The sequence below is a fragment of the Dunckerocampus dactyliophorus genome, chromosome 16 (genome assembly GCF_027744805.1).
Source record: "Dunckerocampus dactyliophorus isolate RoL2022-P2 chromosome 16, RoL_Ddac_1.1, whole genome shotgun sequence".
NCBI lineage: Eukaryota > Metazoa > Chordata > Actinopteri > Syngnathiformes > Syngnathidae > Dunckerocampus > Dunckerocampus dactyliophorus.
Genome location: NC_072834.1, coordinates 19,147,883 through 19,170,813, shown reverse-complemented (window position 1 = coordinate 19,170,813; position 22,931 = coordinate 19,147,883). Strand labels below are relative to the sequence as shown.

Below are 22,931 nucleotides of genomic sequence, written 5' to 3'. Positions count from 1 at the left end.
GAACAATGTCACATTATGAGGAAAAAAATGTAATTTTAGTAGTATAAACTTGAAATATGACAGAATTAAAAAAAATATATATATCATTTTTTAAAAATTGTATTATGATAAAAAAAACACATAAAGTTGTACATTTTTTGAAAATTAGGTTGCAGAAAACGTTATGTTAGGAGAAAAAAGATATTACATATTATGGGAAAAAAGAGTCATAATTCTGAGTTAAATTGTGCAAAAACCCCAAAAAACAAAACAGCATAAATGAAAAAAAAGCTGTAATTTTGCAAGAATAAAGTCAAAATATGAAGACAAAAAAGTTGTATTCTAACGAGAAAAAAAGTTGCAATTATTCAGAATATTATGAGGAAAAATAATATTGGCGTAATATTAATACCATAGAGTTGAAATATTAAAGAACAATTTTTTTTAAGTCATAATTTTATGACAAAAAAAACTAAACACAATAAAAAATGAGGTTGGAGAAAAAGTTTGATCATGAAAAAATTTAAAATATTCTGGCAATAAAGTCATAATATTACAAAAAGAAAATATTCAAAGATTATTTAATAAGAAAGTGGAAATATTTGGAGAAAAAACATCAGCAAAAATGGGGAAAAAAAGAGCAAAGAGTGAAGTTGACAGTAATAATAGGCTTTTTTACCTACAGTATATCACAAAGCTGAGATGCAGTTTTTTCGTGAAATATATATAACGTCTTAGCATATCTACATGTCCTGCTTTACATAATATCAAGTGGCCCTTGCATCCTTTCATTTTTCACTATGCGGCCCTGGAAAGAGTTTGGACACCCTTGCACTAAGTCTTTAAGGGTGCGCTCATACTTTTCAAATTTGGCGCTCTTTAAATGTATATTTTAGTAGCCTTTTGGCAAATGTAAGCTGGTAAAATAAAATAAGCGACGTATTCAACCCAGCAGATGTCATTTTGGTTTGGAATATTTGAGTTATATCATATAAAAGGTCACAAAATCTGTCCAATCAAGTCCTTACTTTATGCATATGCCATATGCACAGCCTTTATAATACCAGTGTGAACGCTAAGCGAACCGCACCAAAATGCGCATCATGCATCTTTTTTTTTGGTCGGGACCAAGTGTGAACACAGCATTAAACAACAAAGCAGACTTCAGAATCTGTTAACAAATATTGCATCCATGTTTGCCTGCTCGGTTGTGTCTCTTAATGGGAGCTATTTGGACACTTACGGTAAGATTTGCAAATCCCAAAACAGTAGCAGGTTTTCCTGGTGGAATTTCCCAACTGTTATTTGGCAAATACAAGAACCCAAACAATTCTCAATTGTGTAAATATGATGGGCAGTCTTTGAGAAAGAACCAATAAGTTGCATTTCTCAACCGTTACTCCTCTTTGCACGTTGCGCTTTGCAGTCCATTCATCCCCCCCTTCGTGAACTTCCCCTCTGCTTGAAGCTTGCGGATCAGGTCACGTGGACCCTTCCCCATCAGCGCTGACGGGTGGCGGTAGGAGCCCCCCAGGCGGTCCCACAGTGTGAAGTACTGGCCATAGTTGTAGTCAAAGAAGAGGTGGTGGTCGGTGTGGTGAGCCGAGCCGTTGATGACCCCTGTCATAGCGTCAGGCACGCGGTAGTCGCCGTCGTGGATGGAGATGGTCCATATGTTGACAAAGATGTACAGAGCCAAGTAGAGCACCTTGTGGAGCGGGAAGAGGAAGGGGTAGATGTGGTACGGGAGCCCCTGCATGAAGCCGTCCACCGGGTGGAAGGCATGACTGGCGAACGGAGTGGGGATCTTCCACACGTGGTGCGGTTTGTGGAAGAGCTGCAATAGGGGCGAGACCGCAAAGCGATTTAACCAAACTTCCTCAACCAACATGCAAATTTAAACTAAGCCTGGCTTAAAACCCCATCCATCCATCCATCCATCCATCCATCCATCCATCCATCTTCTTCCGCTAATCAAAGGTCAGGTCATGGGGGCAGCAGCCTAAGCAATGAAGCCCAGACTTCCCTCTCTCTGGCTACTTCGTCCAGCTCCTCCCACTGGATCCGAGGAATTCCCGGACCAGTTGAGAGACATAGTCTTTCCAACGTGTCCTGGGTTTTCTCCAAAGCCTCCTATCGGTCGGATAAGCATGGGATGCGCCTGGGAGGCATCCTGACCAGATGCCCGGGCCGCCTCATCTGACTCCTTTCAATGCAGCAGTTCTACTTTTCCCGGCGTTTTTTAAAAGTTTTTCCCAGACGACAGTGCTTTTCACCTTACCTGTAAGGAAGAGCCCAGCCACCCTATGGAGAAAACTCATGGGAGCCGTGATCTTGTCCTTTTGGTCACTACCCAAAGCTCATGACCATAGGCGAAGGTAGGAAAGTAAATGGATCGGTGAATTGAGAGCTTTGCCTTTCGGCTCAGCTCCCTTTACACCACAACGGACCGATGCAGAGTCCACATCACTGTAGATACCACACCAATCCATCTGTCGATCTCGCGTTCCATCCTTCCCTCACTCTCGAACAAGACCCCAAGGTACTTAAACTCCTCCACTTGGAGCAGGAGCTCATCACTGATTCAGAGTTGGCACGCCATCCTTTTCCGGACGAGAACCATGAACTCGGACTTGGAAGTGCTGATTCTCATCCTAGCCGCTTCACACTATTCTGTGAACCGATCCAGTGGGAGTTGATGTGGGGTTGTGAGAAGTTGATGTTGATCTGAGTTGAAAGGAAGCCAGCAGGACCACATCATCTGCAAACAGCAGAGACCCAATCCTGCAGCCACCACACCGGATTTGTGGTTCAAAACCCCAACATGGCAACTGGTAGAACATCCATTCTTACATCCAGCTGTGTGAAAAAAGTGTTTGCCCCCTTCCTGATTTCTTATTTTTTGCATTTTTGTCACACTTGTTTCAGATCAACAAACAAATTTAAATATTCGTCAATGACAACACAACTGAGCACAAAATGCAGTTTTTAAATGAAACTTTTTATTAAGGGAGGAAAAAAAAAAAACAACGTACATGGCCCTTTGTGAAAACGTGACCCCACCCCCCACCCCAGAGAGAAAGTAATTGAGATCTATAAAACCATTTATAAAGCTTTGGGACTCCAGCAAACCACAGTGAGAGCCATTATCCACAAATGGCAAACACATGGAACATGGAACATTAAGGCTCGTCTCAATTTTGCCAGGAAACATCTTGATGATCCCCAAGGCCTTCGGGAAAATACCCAGTAGTCTGACGAGACAAAAGTTGTCCTTTTGGAAGGTGTGTGTCCCATTATATCTGGCGTAAAAGTAACGCTACATTTCAGAAAAAGAACATCATGCCAAACAGTAAAATATGGTGGTGGTAGTATGATGGTCTGGGGCTGTTTTGCTGCTTCAGGACCTGGAAGACTTGCTGTGATAAATGGAACCACGAATTCTGCTGTCTACCAAAAAATCCTGAAGGAGAATGTCCGGCCACCTGTTGGTGACCTCAAGCTGAAACCAACTTGGGTTCTGCAGCAGGACAATGATCCAAAACACACCAGCAAGTCCACCTCTGAATGGCTGAAGAAAAACAAAATGAAGACTTTGGAGTGGCCTAGTCCAAGTCCTGACCTGAATCCTACTGAGATGCTGTGGCATGACCTTAAAAAGGCGCTTCATGCTGGAAATGCCTCCAATGTGGCTGAATGACAACAATTCTGCAAAGATGAGTGGGCCAAAATTCCTGCAATTCATTGCAAGTTATCACAAAGGGTGGCCCAACCAGTTATTAGGTTTAGGAGGGCAGGGCCATGTAGGTTTGTGTTGTCATTGACTAATATTTTAATTTGTTTGATGATCTGAAACATTAAAGTGTGACAAACATGCACAGAAATAAGAAAACCAGGAAGGGGGCAAACACTTTTTTCACACCACTGTAGTTGCAAGTGTGTGCATCAACTCTGTATCATTTAATGAATCTGATTGGGAAAAAAATCTTTTACAACACTATCATGTTTCAGAAGCAACCTGTCTCCACAACTCACTAGTTGGGCTAAAATTGCTTCAAGACTCGGGCTTATTTCGCAACATACGACTGTACTCACCTTGTAAATAAGTTTATGATGCAGGAAGCGGTGAATCCAATAAATGCACATATCAGTGAAAAACAGGAAGGAGATCATACTCAGGAAGAGTCCGGTCCAACCTGCAAGCGTGCAAGATCGGTCAGCAAACAAGGAGCGTCCAAGGATTTGAAACCGGGATTAAGAGAAGCCACCACAAGCGAGTGAGATCGTACCCAAGGGTGAGTCGTGGACGTTATCGTATACTTTGCTGTATCCTCGGACTTCGGCGAAGAACAACGCAACGGTGGGAATGCTGATCCAGGGAAGTGAGGTCAGCGCGTATTTGATCTCCCGCCGAACTTGATTCTGTGGGACGAAAGTGTTTGCTTTAAGAACAATAGGAATAGTCTGTGGAGGGAATAGCACATGATGATCAGTGTATGCGCTGCTACTGCTGCAGCACAGGTGTCCAAACGTTTTCCAGCAAGGGCCACATAGTGAAAAATGAGGGGATGCAACTTTGCCACTTCGATATTTTGTAAAGCAACACATGTAGATATGCTAAGAAAGTATATTTTCAAAAAAACTGCATCTCAGCTTTGTCATATAGGTGAAAAAGACTATTATTAGTATCATTGTCATTCTTTGCTCTTTTTTTCCCCATTTTTGCTGTTTTTTTTTTTCCAAATAGTTCAACTTTCTTCTTAAATAATATTTGTAGATTTTCTTTTTGTAATGTTATGACTTTATTCCCACCATATTTGGACTTTATTCCTATAATATTATAACTTTGTCCCCAACCAAATTTTCCGGACTTTGCAACTTTATTTTGTTTTGTTGGTTTCTCATAAATTATAACTTAAAAAAAACATATTTTTTCTTATATATTTCAACTCTATGCTACTAAAATGACATTATTTTTCTTCATATTATACAAGTTTATTCTCATAAAATTGCAACTTTTTTTTCCTTAGAATATAACTTTATTCTCATAAAAATTACAGCTGTTTTTTTCCATTCCTGCTGTTTTTTTTTAAATTTATTTTCCAACCACTTCACCTTTTTTCTTGTTATTTTTCTTTTCGTAAGTATGACTTTATTCCCATATTTTGACTTTATTCTCACATTATAACTTTTCCGCAACCTAATTTTACAAAAATTACAACTTTAATCGTTGTTTTGTTTATTTCTCATAATATTACAACTTTTAAAAAACACTTTTTTTCTTAATATTTAAACTTTATGCTACTAAAACAACATTATTTCTTCTTATAATATTATAACATTATTCTCGTAAAATTATTACGTTTTCCTGTCGTTAGATCACAACTTTTCACTCTTAACATTTTAACTTTATTCTCGTAAAATTGTGACTAATTGTTTCCATTTTTGCTGTTTTTTTTGGTAAATTATATTTTTAGAATTTGCTGCGGGCCAATAAAAAAACAGCGGGCCTCAAATGGCTTTCAGGCCGCACCTTGGACATCACTGTCCTACAGTATTGGAAACAGGAGTGCTTTTAGTCCATTTCTGCCACTCAGTCGCCTCTAAAATATCACATAGGGCTAACCGGTGGCCCAAGTATCCTGAGATGTGCAAACTACACAGTATTTTAAATGATTACCTCTAAGAAGTGCGGGTGTTTCATGAGGTCATGATCAAAGATGAAGTAGTAGCTGAAGGCTCCCAGGCTCAGGTAGAGTGCCGCTGCTCCGAGGTTGGTCACCACTAGTAGGCTGAGGATCTGCCGCAGGGCGCCGTCCTCGGCCCACGACGCCGGGTACACGTAAGGCGTGAACACGTAGTGGTCTGTGACGTTCAGCACGAGATCCATGGTAGCTGAAATGTAGATACCATGTCGCCAGGCAATGTCTTTAGGTAGCATTATAAGGAACTATCATACAGCCAATTTAAAAAGAAGTGAATTATTAACACTTAACTTACCTTAACTTTCATAAAAAGTCAATTTGTAAACATCCTGTACAAAAGTATCGGGACACCATCAGTCTTGAGGCTTTAAACGATTTTATACTGATGGGCTATCAGCCTGAACCGGCATGCGTGTTCCCTTCAAAACTGAAGTAACTAAGACTTTTGCAGCTGATTCCTTAAAAACAGTGCTCCTATGAGCTCCTATAGCAGGGGTGTCCAAACTTTTTCCTGCAAGGGCCACATAGTGAAAAGTGAAAGGATGCAACTTTACCACTTTCATATTTTGAAAAGCGACACCTGTAGATGTGCTAAGAAGTTATACATTGTTTAAGAGAAAACTGCATCTCAGCTTTGACATGTCGGTGAAAACACGTATTATTAGTATGAACTCCTCATTTTTTCCCCCCATTTTTGCTGTTTTTCTCTTTTAATTTTACAAATATTTCCATATTCTTCTTAAACAATCGTATAAAATTTTGTTCTTGTAATTATTACGACTTATTATTACCAATTATTACCATATTTTCACTTTTTTCCCATAATGTATCTTTTGGCCCAACCCAATTTTCAGATTTTACTTTTTGTTTTCTTTGTTTCTGATATTACGACATAAAAAAAAGATTTTATATATCTATTCTACTAAAATGGCATCACTTTACCTCATTATATAACTAATTTATTCTCATAAAATTGCAACTTTTTTCTTTTTCTAGAATACGACATTTTTCTCTTAATATTTTGACTTTATTCTTGTAAAATTACAGCAGTTTTTTTCATATCTGCTGTTTTTTTCCAACTATTTCAACTTTCTTCTTCTAAAATTAACTTAATTGTTAAAATATTGTGATTTTATTCTCATAACATTTAACTCATAACTTTTTCCACAACCCAATTGTCCAAAAATTACAACTTTATTTGTTTTGTTTGTTATTTCTTGAAAAAAAAAATAGTTTCTTTATATCTCAAGATTTCAGTTTTATGCTTTTAAAAGTATGTTATTTTTCCTCATAATATTTCACCATTATAGTCGTAAAATTACAATCTTTTATCGTTAGATTACAACTTTTTTTTCTTGTAAATTAATTAATTAATTAATTAAATTATATTTGTTACAATGTACTGTGGGACGTAAATGGCCCCCAGGTCGCACCTCGGACACCCCTGATATAGCAAATCTTTGACACATTTTTTTGCAGTAGGTCCTTAAAAACAGCGGCACACTCCTGTCATGTAGAGAATCTTTGACCAGCGTCTTTTGCAGTCTGTCCTTAAAAACAGCTGACCGCTCCTGCCGTACAGAGGATCTTTGACAAGCGTTTTTGACAATAGGTTCTTAAAAGCAGCAGTACGGTGAGAGGAATGTATTTTCTAACTTTGGACACAATTTAAGTACTGTACAACAAAACTGAAACCTTCCTACAACATTTAAAATGCCATGAATGAGCGATAGCAGTCTATATAGAAACGTTAACATATTTGGCGAACAGATGACCTAATTCTGCAACAACAAACAGCTCACCTGGTGTTGGTTACTGTGTTCCGGAGCACAACGCAGTTAGGTACAGCGCTTAAACTAAAGGAGGACAGTAGCCAATCACTGAATAGTTTTGAGTTACGTCACATAGCATGCATCCAATGAGGCCGCAGCCTCTGGTCACATCAGCTTCGCTGTCAGCCGCCATTGGCCAATAGGGCGATCTGCTCATAGCACAAGGCTCGGTTAAAGGTCCCAGCTGGAAGAGGAGCTCGAACGCCGTTATAATGTTGCTGCGAATCAACTTTGAAACGCATTTTTAAGTGGACCGATGCAGGTACAATAACATCCCTTTCAACCCCTCAGAGTCGGAACATGGCCCACAAACACACACATTCAAGCTTGGCTTGGTTTTAAAGCCCATTTATGACACATTAAAACATCTTTTCATACAGATTTCCAAGCGTTTGTATGAATTCGGCGTTGTTTAATGTGTCATTGTAGTTGACTCTCAATGCAAAACCTCTTATCATGGCTAAGTGTAAATAAGGATAGTCTAAAAACAAACTCTGAGATGCCAAACCTCCCTCTAATTAAATACTTTTGAAAAAAATGATCTTTTACTGACAATTCTAACAGACACACAAATGAATACACATTTGACCACAAGGTGCCGCCATTGCTCTAGGTAAAAATATTACCATACGTCGGCTCCATGTTGCTTTGCATCACCAAAAAAAACAACAGGTCACATGACCATGAGGTGAAGCCATTGTGCTTTGTGATGATGTCATCCGGATGACGTCATACAAAGCTTCAACAGCCACATTGGACGGTGAGGTAGTGCCATACACCTTTTGTTGATGTCATCATGGCCAAACATGACTATGGGGTAGAGCTTGTTAGCTTTGGCAATATTATTATCACAAATCATCATTGTCACAAGAGCCACAACCGCTGGGAGCCTGACTGAAGAACAACTGGGACATATGAGCTAGTTAGCTAGCTGCCCCTGTAGCACAATGGAGAATAAAATGCACCACATGCAGGGAAATTACTCCCTAAATCAAAATGTGCAACTTTTACAGTTTCAAACTGAGAAGTTCAGACAACTGTGGACTAAGGGCAGTCAGTGTTTTGAAGAGCTTAAGCATTACTACATTCAGCTCAATGAAGAGTGGCAAACCCAGTGGCTTCTCCGGGAGGAAACTATAGGATCCTACCAGAGGCACCTCGAGGTGGACTACATCAAACTGTTAGAGGAATACGCCAAACTGTACAACACACGTGAGGCAAACGAGAGGGTTTTATTGAAAACAAACGCCGCACTGCACAAATGTAACTTAGAGCTCAAGCAGTACCACATTCAGCTCAACGAAGTGTGGCACAACCGGTGGATGAAGCGGGAGAAAAGCATCGCCTCGCAGCTGAGATTCCTTGAGGCGGACAACAGAACGCTCATGCTGGAAAACGCAGAGCGGTCTCACACGATGAAGGTCAACGAGAAGATGTTTCTGAAGACCAAGGCCGAACTCTACAAAACCAGTTTAGAGCTGGAGAGATTAAAAGCTGCCAAAGACTACCTCTCGCTAGAAATGACCGAAAAGGAGGCGCGATGGAAACGAGAGAGAGAGCAGCTGCTCATAGAAAGGCAGGACTTGCTGGAGGAAGTGAGGCAGTGCGGGAACCTGATCCAGCGCATGGTACGTGTGCGTTGACTAGTTGTTTTAAGTCTCACTAGGCAGAGAAATTGATCAATTAGAAGTCTGTCGAATTTTGTGCAGAACTGTTATTATTCTGTCCCATATGACACTTGCGATAAAGCAACATTCTGCTATTCCATAAAAATGTCATCATTCATCAGAATATTATCCTTGTTGATGCTCATCTGTAGTACTCACAGCCACTGCTTCAGATGTCAATCACAAAATCACACTAGTTCTCAAACAAGGGGACTAGGACCCATGGGGATAATTGAAGACACTCCAGGGGGTATTTGAGATAAAAAAAAAAAAACACAATAAAATATATATTAGGGGTGTAACTATACGGCGTAATCACAGTCCGGTACATACCTCCGTTTTAAGGTTGCGGTTCGGTTCATTTTTGGTACAGTAAGAGAAACAATCAAAACATAAAACTGCTTCTGTGTAAGCAGTTTTAATAATAACAAAAAAAAAAAATAACATAAAAAACTGCTGGCAGGTAATTCTCCAATAAAAACTATTCTGAAGTACATACAGTCGGCCCTCGTTTATCGCGGTTCTATCTATCTGTAGACATGAAATAACATCCCAATAGTAACTTACACTCCTATTATTTGTTTACATCACATTGCACGGGCTACGTGATCACTGCAGGGACATAACAGATGGCCGCCACTAGCATAGCAACCTAGTTAGCCTCTCCAATTTACTTATTGTAAACTTAAGAAAGTGTTTCAAATGGAGCCAAAAGAAGCCCAAAACTAACCACTTCCACACGGAATGGGAGGGGAGCCTGTCATTCCATTTGTATATAGTCCACCACAAAACAGCCAACATTTATGAATTCTTTTTTTTTTTTTATTTTTAACTGCGCTATAGTGACGGAGCGATATTCGAACCGCGATATAACGAGGGACTGTACAGCTATAGTATACAGCAAAATTGAGGGATGCCACTGGGATGTGCATTAGAAAAAACAGTCCAATGTTGGTCAAAACATCAACATCTTAGCTTTGTGTTATTAGTGAAAATGCAAAATCAGGGATGCACAATTTTTTTTTCAAGCAGATAGCATATAAACAATTTATATGCAATTATATAAAATTCTATATTATTTTTTACATTTAAATTTCATTGTAGTTTCATTGTAGTTTGTGTACCTACACCTGTAGGTAAGAACGACTTAAAGTTGGACTTGACAAACTGTACCAGGTTTGTCCTTACCAATTAACATGACATCACTACTATTAACAAAACATTAAAAATAGCGACAGCTCAGAAGCACAAAGCATGGCTGCAACTGGTTTATGAGACAACAAAAGCCAGTGTTTTCAACGGTGGTAAGGCTGGTCATGCAGCGCCATCATTTCTATGATGAAACACAGCTCGCGTTATCCCTCGGTCCGTCTCTGGCAAACTTTTTTGCACCGTTTTCTCGCAGTAACCCACCTATAGCACAGTATGGGTAATCTCGCCTCATTTTTAGGAAATTAAAGTTCCAGCATGCAGTCCCGTTCTCGATCTCGACTAAACATACCCGGAACACTGCTGTCTTTTTATCTACATTTCACCTGGAAGACCAAGTAGAAGAAATAAGGAGACTTTATCGACAGAAGAGCGTTTTCAAGCTTGGCACTATTGTTATCCATGACTCCTCCTAGCTAAATGCTGGTCTGCACTATATTCACAAGAATATATTCACTTTTAATGCGTACAAATACATGAACTGTTACACCCCTAATATACAGTATATCAAATGAATTCATCCGTCTATCTGGAAAATACTACTTGGGGGGTACTTCACTGAAAAAAAGTTGAGAACCACTGACTGTATGATAGGCTGTCTCCCTTTTTCTTTGTTTAGGAGATTGCCGTCAAAATGATGGAGGACGGGAAGGTGCTGAAAAAGGGGGACAACAGAGGTAAAACCAAGAAAAAAGAGTATGTCGAGCAGGAGGAGGAAGGGGAAGGAGGTCTCGAGGAGCTTGTGAGAAACACTGAGGACACAGAGGAAGAAGTTGCCAAGGAGCTTGTGAGGGACACCGAGGAGAAAGAGGAAGGTGTTGAGGAGGTATTGAAGGACACTGAGGAGAAAGAGGAAGAGGGTGTCAAGGAGGTAGTGAGGGGCACGGAGGGAGTGGAAGGGAGTGACGAGGAAGGAAGTGTTGAGGAGAAAGGGAATGATGATGAGATCTGTGCGGACATCAATGGCCAGTGGGAAGACTTTGATGATGACGAGTGGCTGGATTGTGATAAGGAGGAGGAAGGGGAAGAGGTGGAGGAAGAAGGAGAAGAGGATGAGGAGGAAGGAGGGGGGGAGAATGACAGAGAAGAAGAGGAAAACGGTGACCAAGCGGAAGTCGATTTCCAAGAAGAAGAGGAAGGTGACCAAGAGGAAGAAGGCGACCAAGTCATAGGGGAAGAGGATGGTGAGGATGAAGCAAAAGAGGATGATGGGGAAGGAGGAGAAGAGAATTATCTGGAGGAAGGTCAAGAAGAAGAGGAAGAAAGCGACAAAGAGGAAGTGGATTACCAAGAGGAAAAAGGTGACCTAGAGGAAAGCCGAGAAGAGGAAGAAGGTGACACAGAAGAATTAGAAGATGACCAAGAAGAAGGTGACCAAGACAAGGGTGAAAAAGATGAGGAAGAAGGTGGTCATGGGCAATGGGAAGATCTTGAGAAATTGGAAAGCCAAGATGAAGGGGAAGAGGAAGGCCAAGAAGAAGAGGAGGAAGGTGACCAAGATGAAGTGGATTACCAAGACGAAGATGCAGAGGAAGAGGATGAAAATGACCAAGAGGAAGTGGAAGATTATGAGCAAGAGGGAGGCCAAGAAGGAGAGGAAGAACGTGACCAAGAATTTGAGGACTGGTGGCAGGACATTGTAAACAAAACACACAATGATGAACATGACCAAGAATTTGAGGACTGGTGGCAGGGCATCATGAGCAAAACAGAACAAGCAAGTGACCTGGAAGGGGAAGAATATGAGCAAGAGGAAGACGAAGGCAACCAAGAGGAAAAAGATTATGAGCAAGAGGAAAGCCATGAGGAAGGGAAAGATCAAGGCCAAGAAGAAGAGGAAGAAAGTGACCAAGAGGATTATGTGGAAGAGGAAGGGGAAGAAGAAAGGGATGATGGTGACCAAGAGGAAGAGGAAGAGAAAGAGGGTGACCAAGCAGGGGAAAAGAATGATCAAGAGGAAATGGAAGAAGGTGACCAAGAGGGGCAGGATAACGAGAAAGAGGAAGGGGAAGAGGAAGAGGGTGACCAACAGGAAATGAAGAGGATGGCCAATAGGAAGGCCAAAAGGACCAAGACAACAATGATGAAAGTGGGGAAGATAGTAACAAGGTGGAAGGGAAGGAAAAGGGTGCCAAGGAGGAGGTAAAAAAGTAACAAGGAGTGTAACAATGAAGAAGGGAGGAAGAGAGTGTCAAGGTGGACGATGTGTCATTAATGTGGGGAAAAATGGTGACAAGATCCATTCACCCATCCATTTTCTTTACAGCTTGTCCTCACTCGGGTCGCGGGTATGCTGGAGGACGGTCAGCTGACTTTGGGCGAGAGGTGGGGTACACCCAGGACTGGTCGCCAGCCAATAGGAGGGCACATACAAACAACAATTCACGCTCACATTCACACGTATGGACAACTAACAGTCTCCAAGTAACCTACCATGCATATTTTTGCAATATGTGAGAAAGCCGGAGTACCTGGAGAAAACCCTCGCACACACATGGAAAACAGAGATATGAACCTGCATCTCCAGACTGTGTGGCCAACATGCTATAACCACTAGGCTACTGAGGAAGAAAGAAAATGACTACAAAGGAGAAAGACTGCAATGAGAAAACGAAAAGAGCGAGGCGGAAGAAGGGAGTGTCACGACTGATGCGAAAAAAAGTAAGGAGTGCGATGAAGAGATTGTCAAGCTGGACGAGGAGGGTGTCACAGTAAACAAAGGGGGCTGATACGGTGGAGGGTGAGGATTACAGTGTCTAACGATGCCAACATGAGTGAGAAGGGTGAAGAAGAGAATAGGAGAAGTAGACGAGGAGGGTGTCATAGAAGAGAGAGTGATAAGTGGAGGGTAGGGAAGTCAGGAGTATCACCGAGATGAAAGACTGATGAGAAGAGTGAGGTGGAGGATGAAAGGAGGAAAAAGAGGGGAAAGAGCGACAAGGCGGAGGGTGAGGAAGAGAGATGTCAAAGGGAGTGAGGAAGATGAGAAAGAGACTGCCAAGAAAGAGCAGGGAGAGACTGTTTCATAGGAGAAAGTGTGGAAAGGAGGTCTTGGAAGAAAAGAGAGTCAAAGAGGTGGTGGAGTTTCAAGGTGGAAGAGAGCGACGAAGTGGAGGAAGGAGTGAAAGGGAGTGCCAAAGTAGAAGAGAAGGAGGAGAGCGTTAATGGAAGTTTGAAGGAGGCACAGAGGGAGGGAGCATCGCAAATGACCACTGAGTGTTACTGTTTATGACCACCAACAAATACCTTGAATAGCTTCGTTTGGTTTTCTTGCTGAGTATACGTTTACTTTCTTATATTCAGACAAGTTTCGTTATATATGTGAGATGTTGTTTTTACCTTGACATGTTTCACAGGCATCCGCAGTCTTTCTCAGAAGTATCACCTGACCAATGTGATGTGTCGCTTACCAGCTGTACTTCCTAGGTGTGGCGAGCCTGATAGACTTGTCAGATCGACCCAGTTGGCCAGCAACACATCAAGAATGTTGCCCTTATCTCCGATACACATTTTGCTTGTCATTGTGTCACTCTCCCACCATTTACTCTGCAAAAAGTTGTGGCCTTCTTTTCGTTTAGATCTGTAATCACTTTCCAATCTGCCTGGAGGAGAAAGAGAAATCTAATTTGACAATGAGGTAATGAACCCGTGAAGCCATTATCTTCGATAACCCATTTCAAAGACTGGTTGAAGCACTGATGGAAATTCTATTAAACATAGCTGGCTGATTTCTCGATTTGGTGGCAGAAAGACACTTTCAAGCCTTGACAATTTACTTTCAACTCTTGGGGTTGCCAGTGATCATTATTCCGAGGAGCGTCAACACTCAAGCGTTGCCTAATGATTGAAAGGCAACAAGCCTAGACTTTCTGCTAATAACCCCTGATAGACTAAAAATACAGCTATGGCCACTTGATCAAGATACCAAAATCAATCCAGCGATTGCCACTTGATCAAGATACCAAAATCTATCTCTGTCTCAATGGATTATTAGCATGGCTTGTATCACTGAAGTTTTGAGTTTATGTATGGCAGTGGACTTGTCCTCTGGGTATCTGGGCCAAAAAGTTATCTGCTTTACTGGTCCCCAAAAATCAATCCTGTTCACTTTTGTCACTCGTCAAATGTTTTCTGCATTTTTATTGTATCTCTATTTTCAAGAGCAATCACAGTCCTGTTGATAACCAAGTTTGCTGCTGGGACACCCATCTAAGAACCTATTTCGTAAAGACTGGGAACCGAGTCTCCTCTCAGGCACACCGCAGGGATTTGCCCAAACCGTTACCTCTGCTTTTCCAATAACATCACGGGCGCTCAGGTTTGCAGATGAGCCCATTAATGCCACTTTCAGGTTTCTGGACTATCATCAAAGTACCCCATTTTCAGTTAACCATAAAAACCAAAAAACATCTAGAAAAAGCCCACCAGCCATTCAATAGAATATTCTCATTTCTCATTTGTATATTGCATAAATTTACTGAATTCAAAGTTGTATTTGTCTTTCATGGATCGAAATTAACTATGAAGAGAATTACTTGTCCTTATAATACTGCAAACAAAAAGTGCACAAACAAAAGTTCATTTCATGGAAAGAACCTTTGGCCTCGTCACGTAGCTGCTGAACCTGAAATTATCCACCAAACACATGAATCTTCAGTGCTCAAATGTGACGCCGTGTGTGTGCGCACTTTTCCATGTGATATTTATCAATCTGCTGAATGCGTGTCGGCCATTATTTGTTCTGCGCCTCCTTGTGTATTCATGACATGAATAATGCCTGCTGATGTTAATCAGATGGCGGACCCGAGAGCGGTCTCAAAAGCATCCTCCTGGAAAACCAATCATCCGCGTGGCCTTCTTATAGTGGCAAGCAACCCTCCCCAGACGAGATTGTACTTGAGGAGTACACCATCTCCCATTTTGCACAGCATTGGACTAACCACAGGCACTGATTAGCACCATCCTCCCCACTGATAGAAACAGTTGTGTCTTGATTTTAATGAACTGCTTCACATTAGTGAGGCCCTTCTCTCCTCCCTGTACACTTGCCTCTACTTGCCCTCTCGCAGTCTGGGGAAAAAAGGGGGCTCCAGTTGGGGATTACATAAATAATTTGGTCAACACTTCTATCAGTAAGCAGCCGTCCAGGCGCACTCTTGAGCCAAGACAAAAATATTGACAAAATGTCTGCTGCCCATCTTATTATCTTGCACAGGGTTGCTGTTGCCAAAATAGCTCATGCTGGAGGAAAGCAATGGTGGCAGCTTCTGAGTGCGTTCTGCAGGGAGATGCCACCGATGTTTGCAAGGCTCACCACCCTCTCATGTTTTGTGTACCGCTGAGGCCTGAGTGCTGCGCCATCATCCACCATATTCTGTAAATTCTTCCGGATGAAAGAGTGGAAGGAGAATGCGTTTGCTGATGAGTGATTTGCTTACCAAAAACCAGTTGCTTGGCAGAGGAAGTGACCCCCAAATATTGTACAAAACAAGCAGAATGTCATCCTTTAAGAGAATACACCCAACTGAGAATGAGGATTGATGCTGCAGATAGTGCCTTGTGAAGCCGGGTCCTTGCTCGGTGCCGGCGTTGACAAATGTGAGCGTCAAAAATGACTAAATATACCAGATGACAACTACAGATAGCGAGCAAGTCGACTGCATGAACACCGGAGGTAGATGGCATAAATCAGCCCACATAAACGGGCAAGTGTCATATCATCCACCCCCCCGGCACGACTGATAAAATGCATTAATACATAATAATGATACATAAGAGGTGAGGGAAGTACATGCATCAACTTTGCAGCTGTCATTTAGAGAGAAGATGACTTTCTGCCTAAAAAAAAGTGGAAAATGCTACCACATTCAAAAAGAAGTCTGCACGACGCCAGTCCCACAGTGGATAGCCATGTTTCTAAGTCTACAGTATTTGACACAGAGCAGCAATTTGAGGCATGTTTAGTCAACCCAAGTATGTACAAAAGTGCCCCACCACATGGTGATGTTTTCGCATTCAATACACAGTGTTTCGATAGTCAAATGAATACATTTGACTGCAAAATTAATGCGTACAAATAAACTGGTCTCATCCTGAGCAATGTTTTTGGAGAAATCTTATTAATGTTCATCTTATTCACTGATTCAATACAAAATTGACAAGTTCTTATAAACCAGGGGTGTCCAAAGTGTGGCCTGGTGGTCATTTTTGGTTTCCGGCTGTTTTTTATTGGCAAGGACCCGCTTCACAAGGCACTATCTGCAGCATCAATCCTCATTCTCAGTTGGGTGTATTCATTCTAAAAACATAATTGAATAAGAAAACAAACAATAGAAAAACCCAACAGCAAAATTTTAAAAATCAGCAGGAATTTCACATGAAAAAGTGAAAATATTAAAAGAAAAAAGTGTTTAAAAAAAAGTCATGTTTCAAGAATAACAGTAATATTAAGAAGATAAATGTCATTTTAGTAGCATAAAGTTGAAATATTAAAGTCATAATATTCTGAAAAACTACAATTTTTTAAAAATTAGGCTGCGAAAAAAGTTATGTTATTAAAGTCAAAATATTATGGAAATAAAGAAATAGAAAAGAAAAAGAACAGAAATGAAGAAAATTTACAACAAGGAAATTGAAATAGTTAGAAATGTTGTAACATTTGTAATTTTGCAAAATGCAAAAGCAATTTTATTAGAATAAACTCGAAATTATACTCCACTATTGAAGTCAATAGAGGATGATCTTGCATGTTGGAGAACCTTGCCCATCTCACTTACAGGCAGAGTATCCACCGTGAAAATGATGATTTTACCAAAGGTTAATTATCTGTTTTCCATGATCCCCACCAAACCATCTATAATTTGGTTCAAGTCATTAGATTCATATATAAATAAATTTCTTTGGAAAAATAAGACAGCACGAATAAGTCTCAAAACGTTACAAAAATCTAAAGAATATGGGGGCTTGGAACTCCCAAACTTCCCCAACTACTTCCTTGCAAACAGGTTACAGTATATCTTATAATGGATCAACCCTAACCCATTGGATTATTTATGGCTAGACATAGAACAATCACTTAGCCACGAAATCCCAATTTGTAACCTACCCTTCATTAGCCAAATCCTCCGGAAAAATAATTGTTTTAAAAGTATAAGCACCACTCTGACAGCTTAGTGGGAATTTCTAAAAATAACAAAATTCTCGCTCACTCCTTGCCAATACACTCCCGTCTGGAATAATCCTGACATCTTGCTTAAAAAGAAACCATTCAATTTTCCGACATGGCACGAAAAAGGAATAAGTTGTATGAAAAATATAATTATAGGAAACAACTTTATCTCATTTAACGATCTTGTTACACAGTATGAAATAAATCATAACAAATTTCTAGAATAAATACAAATTAAATCTATAATTAAAGCAAGTTTCAGGTCTATATCATGGGAAAGCAAGACCACTATTGACCAATTTTTAAAAATATCTGCCCCTAAAACATTATCTAAATTATATGTTCTACTTTCAAAAAATGACAACACAATCGGAGTACCAATCTCCAAATGGAGCTCAGATTTATCTACAAGCTGTGACCCTGAATTCTGGAAGCAAATATGTCTTAATGCTTCCCGGTTAATCAATAATCCCAACCTACAGCTGATTCAGTTTAAAATCCTTCATAGAGTACACTACGCAGGACATAGAATGTTTAGAATGGGCTTAACTGACTCTAACATCTGTACACACTGCTCAGACCATAGAATAGATGACTACTTACACTCCATGTGGACCTGTGCTTCCATTAACAATTTTTGGCACGGAGTGTGTGAGTACCTATCTTTGGCACTTGGGTTCTCCATTCCTACCTCCCCTTTACTATGCCTGCTGGGCGATCTCTCCACAATTGATGTAGAAACAAACCAAACACAGCTTCTCATCACTGCATTAAGCATCGCCAAGAAAACCATTCTCATCAATTGGAAATCAAGGAAGAAACTGAACATAGCTCTTTACAAAAATCTTTTGTTAGATCATATAGCTATGGAGAGAATGTCTGCTGAATTTAAGGAACAAATGTCAAAATTTCAGTCTATATGGGCACCAATAATTAATTCCCTGACCTGACTCTCGGGGGGTTGAGGGCATCTGTCTCTGCCCCTGGGGGTCTCGTTCATCTGGCATGGGGTGTGGTCCTGGTCGCTGGGTGGCCCTGGTACCTCGGGGGCAGGCGGGGGCGGGCTTGGTGTCCCGGGTCTTCTTTGCTGGGCTGCCTGCCTGGGGGGTCTGGGTCGGGTGATGGGGCGGGGGCGGGGGGGCCGTCCAGGGGGCAGTGTTGGTTGACCTCTGGGGTGGTGGGTGGGCGAGGTGCTGCATCCTGCGGGTGCCGAGCGCCTACTGCTGCTGGGGGGGCCCATGTGCGGCTGGTGGCGCTAGCTCTCCCTTGCTTTGGCCGGGGGCTTGGGGGTGGGGCTGGTGGGGGGCTGGCGAGCGGTCCCTGCTACCTGCTGGTGTCTGGCTGGTCTCTGCTTCCTGGCCGGCGGTTGTCTCCCTCCCTCCGGGGTTTCTCCCTTGGCGTGTTGGTGGATGGGCGGGGGGTGGAGTGGTGGCCCGTCTGCGGCGTGGCGGGGGGCGGGGGCATCTGCTTGAGCGCCGGGCCGCTCCTCTCGTGGGCCCTGTCGTGCAGTGCTTGCTTCTCTGTCCCTCCCTGGCGCCTCTGGCTTGCGTGCTTCGTGGGTGTGGCCGTGCTCCGCTCTATGTGGGGTCCGGTGCTCGTGGTCGTCGTAGTGTTGCTCCCTAGACCACCGTGTGGCCAATATTGATCATATATCATGGAAATTGGTCTGAAACCAATCAACAGTGATAAACGAGGGATTACTGCAATTGTTTGACACCCAATGAAAACAGCATTAAAAGAGATGATGTAAAAGTGGCGAGAGGTCAGCAACGCTTCATGACTAACAATGGAGTCAAGCCAAGGGACAGTTGGGCTGAGAGCTGCTCTCTGCCTTATTGCACTTAACGTCTTTTCAGTGACAGCCTGCGACTGCTCGTCGCCGCAGTGCCCATGCTGCACCGTGGCTCTTATCACTGCAGCACAGTCGGCAGCGGCGGCTTGCTGTAAAAACAACACAAAAAAAACTCAAGGCCTTTACAAAACAAACCCGTCAGGCAGGTCTCAAATGAGCTTACACATCTTCCCATTTTAGCAAAGAAAGCACTGACGATGCAGCAACTGTCAACAATGGATGAAAGTATTGGGACAAGGAACCATTATGGAAGAAAATACGGCGGTGCTATAACAGTTTGCACTCTTCGGAGAAGACTTCCGATAATTTTTGTCCACTTATAGGTCAGAGGTTACCATGTAGGCTGAACATGGACTTGAAATTATGCTAACTATTGACAACTTGTAAAATGTATTTATTTACCACTGTTGTGGTTTGTACAACAGTGGTTACTGGCACCATCATTGTTCACGCATATACTGAAAATACATTTAAAGGCACTAACAGACCTGCCAACGTTAAAGAAATATTACGAGCCTCTCATTCCAAACCTGACACCTCTCCGTGCCCTGCAGCGTCAACAAATTGAACAGCAGTTGAACTTGAGCTTCACTTTCTTTCACTTTCCACTTGTGATTGCTATGAATAAAAGGGACTGTATGCAGCGAGGTCCTCCGGATGCCTAGAGGGCGTGGTATAACACCTCTTCCTGCTGACGTACCATGCACAACCACGAGTTATGTTTATTTAGCTAATAATGTTAGCTATCATTGAATGTATGGTTGTCAAAAGTGCGGCCCCGGGGCCTATTAGCGACCCGTGGCAACAACAGCAAAAATGGAAAAATCAGCAGTAAATATACAAGAATGAAGTCAAAATACTAAGAGAAAAAAGCAGTAATGCAACAAGAAAATGTCATAATTTTATGAGAATAAAGTCGTTGTTGTATTATTATTATTATGAGGATGAATAACGTCATTATTATAGCATAATGTTGTAATATTAAAGAAAAAAGATTTTATTATTACTTAATTTAATGAAATTTAATTACCTCATAATATTACAAATGTATTATGAGAAACAAACAAAACAATAAATAAAGTTGTCATTTTTGGAAAATTAGGTTGCAGAATCAGTGAACATCGGTTTTATGGACAAGATTTCTGGGCGCAGCCACGGCGTTGAGGGGTTCCGGTTTGGGTCTCTGCTTTTTGCAGATGATGTGGTCCTGCTGGCTTCATCGAGCTGTGACCTTCAACTCTAACAGGATCGGTCTGCGACTGAGTGTGAAGCGTCTGGAATGAGAATCAGCACCTACAAGTCCGAGTCCATGGGTCTCGCCCGGAAAAGTTTGAGTGTCATCTCCGTGGCGGGGATAAGATCCTGGCCAAGTGGAGGAGTTTAAGTATCTCGGTGTCTTGTTCACAAGTGAGGGAAGTATGGAACGCAAAATCGACAGGCGAATTGGTGCGGCGTCTGCAGTGATGTGGACTCTGCGTCGGTCTGAAGAGGGAGATGAGCTGAAAAGCAACGCTCTCAATTTACCGGTCGATCTACGTTCCTACCCTCACCTATGGTCATGAGCTTTGGGTAGAGACCGAAAGAACAAGATCGCGGGTACTAGCGCCTGAAATGAGTTTTCTTCGTAGCGTGGCTGGGCTCTCCCTTTGAGATAAGGTCAGAAGCACTGTCATCCGGGAGAAACTCGGAGTAGAACCGCTTCTCCTTCGCATTGAGAGGAGCCAGATGAGGTGGCTTGGGGAGCTGGTCAGGATGCCTCCCGGACGCCTCCCTGGGGAGGTGTTCAGGGCATATCCGACTGGTAGACCCAGAACACGTTGGAGAGGCTATGTCTCTCAACTGGCCTGGGAACACCTCTGGATCTGCTGGGAGGAGCTTGACGAAGTGGCTCGGGAGAGGGAAGTCTGGGCTTCCGCGCTTAGGCTGCTGCCCCCGCGACCCGACCTCGGATAAGCAGTAGAAGATGGATGGATGGAATATATTATTGTATGCATGCGAATAAAGCCATAATTATGTGAAGAAAAGCAAGAGAGTTGAAATAGTTGGGAAAAAAACAACAGAAAGGAAAAAAACAGCTGCAATTTTATGAGATTAAAGTGAAAATAAAGTGGTGCCTTGGTTAACGTCATTAATCCATTTTCCCATAGAAAACAATCAAAATCTAATTAATCCATTCCAGACACCCAAAAATGTTAACACAAAACACATTTTATAGACAATAATTATAGTTTCACATGCAGAAAATGATGCAAAAATAATTATAAATAAAACAAATGAATGGACAACTGAACATTTAACATCACTTTTACCTAGTTTTGTTGGGGGAAAAAAACACAAAACCATCAATTAACAAAATAAGACAAAATAAACACATTATTCTGCTGCAACCACAATTTGCAAAAATGTAAAAATATATATCAAACTTAATATGAACATTGTAGAACCAATAAACATGGAGCTTGCCGTTTAATATAGAAAATGAAAAAAAAACAACAACAACCGCTGCAGGCAGGGACGTCGCGGTACTGCGCTGGCGAGGTTAGGTGCGCTATGTTTGACTCACTGCGGCGAACATGCTACGGTAAGTTGAATGCATGTTTTGTTGTTGGAACCAGAAATGAGTGTTATGGATTTAAAATGAGACAGGCAGAAACACCAAGTGTTGATAGACTGTTACACGGGAACCGGAGATGTGTACGCATGTGTGTGCGCATCACAGCCGACGACGGAGCCATTTATGAGCCGTCCTCTGAAATGAAGATGGTCTTCTCTTTAAGCCATAAGATTCAGACGTCTTGCACCCTTGTCTCGGTACGATCTTTCGCCTTTTTCTTTTGTGCGGTCCATGAATTTTGTTATGACACGTATCTGTTGCCATGCTGTTGCTCTAAAACGGCGCCCGCGGCACACAATGTATTGCGCGATCACATGCAAGTATCACGAGATTTCGTCTTCCAAGATGATGGCGTAAACAAAGCAGACGGTGTTTTGGACGCTGAAGAAGCGGGCGAACGCAAGCAAAGGCAAAATTTTAGCAAACATTTTGGATGTTAACTGAAAAACGCGGTAACCGGGGCGGACGTTAACCAAGGTGCCACTGTATCAAGAAAAAAAAGTTGTAATCTAACGAGAAAAAAAATTAATTATAAGAGAATAACTTTGAGGTAAACATTATTTTAGTAGCATAAAGTTGAAGTATTTAAGCAACGAATAAATGATTGACAAAATAAAAAGGTTGTGGAAAAAGTTACAATCTTATGAGAATAAAGTAAAAATATTATGGGAATAAAGTCATAATTACAAAAAGAAAATTTACAAGAAAAAATAGTTTGTGAGAAAAAAAATTGTATTCTAAAGAAGTCAAAAGTTTTTTATCTTTTTAACTCGTAATATTATGAAGAAAATAGTGTCATTCTTGTAGCATAGTGATCAAATATTAAAGAAACAATACATTGTCTTTAAAAAGTCATCATATGAGAAACAAACAAAGAATAAAGTTGTCATTTTTGGATAATTAGG

The 22,931-nt window shown here is 41.5% G+C and overlaps 2 protein-coding genes across 3 annotated transcripts; one reads left to right on the top strand and one right to left on the bottom strand.

The window, feature by feature from the left end:
- Nucleotides 1–587: 587 nt before the first annotated feature.
- Nucleotides 588–7,528, bottom strand: LOC129168923 (lathosterol oxidase-like). Of its 2 annotated transcripts, none has more exons than XM_054754760.1 (5): nt 7,487–7,528; nt 5,660–5,874; nt 4,269–4,401; nt 4,075–4,175; nt 588–1,816 (listed from the first exon to the last, which is right to left on the bottom strand). In XM_054754760.1, exons 2-5 carry the CDS (start codon nt 5,867–5,869, stop codon nt 1,376–1,378), a joined length of 885 nt encoding a protein of 294 aa, XP_054610735.1. In that variant the 5' UTR covers nt 5,870–5,874; nt 7,487–7,528; the 3' UTR covers nt 588–1,375. The 2 variants fall into 2 exon arrangements, with proteins under 2 accessions (XP_054610735.1, XP_054610736.1); XM_054754761.1 differs by lacking the exon at nt 7,487–7,528 and adding an exon at nt 5,980–7,461.
- A 935-nt stretch (nt 7,529–8,463) lies between these two features.
- On the top strand, nt 8,464–12,538 carry LOC129169396 (uncharacterized). The gene is made up of 2 exons (XM_054755788.1): nt 8,464–9,144; nt 11,012–12,538. Exons 1-2 carry the CDS (start codon nt 8,464–8,466, stop codon nt 12,536–12,538), a joined length of 2,208 nt encoding a protein of 735 aa, XP_054611763.1.
- Nucleotides 12,539–22,931: the final 10,393 nt, after the last annotated feature.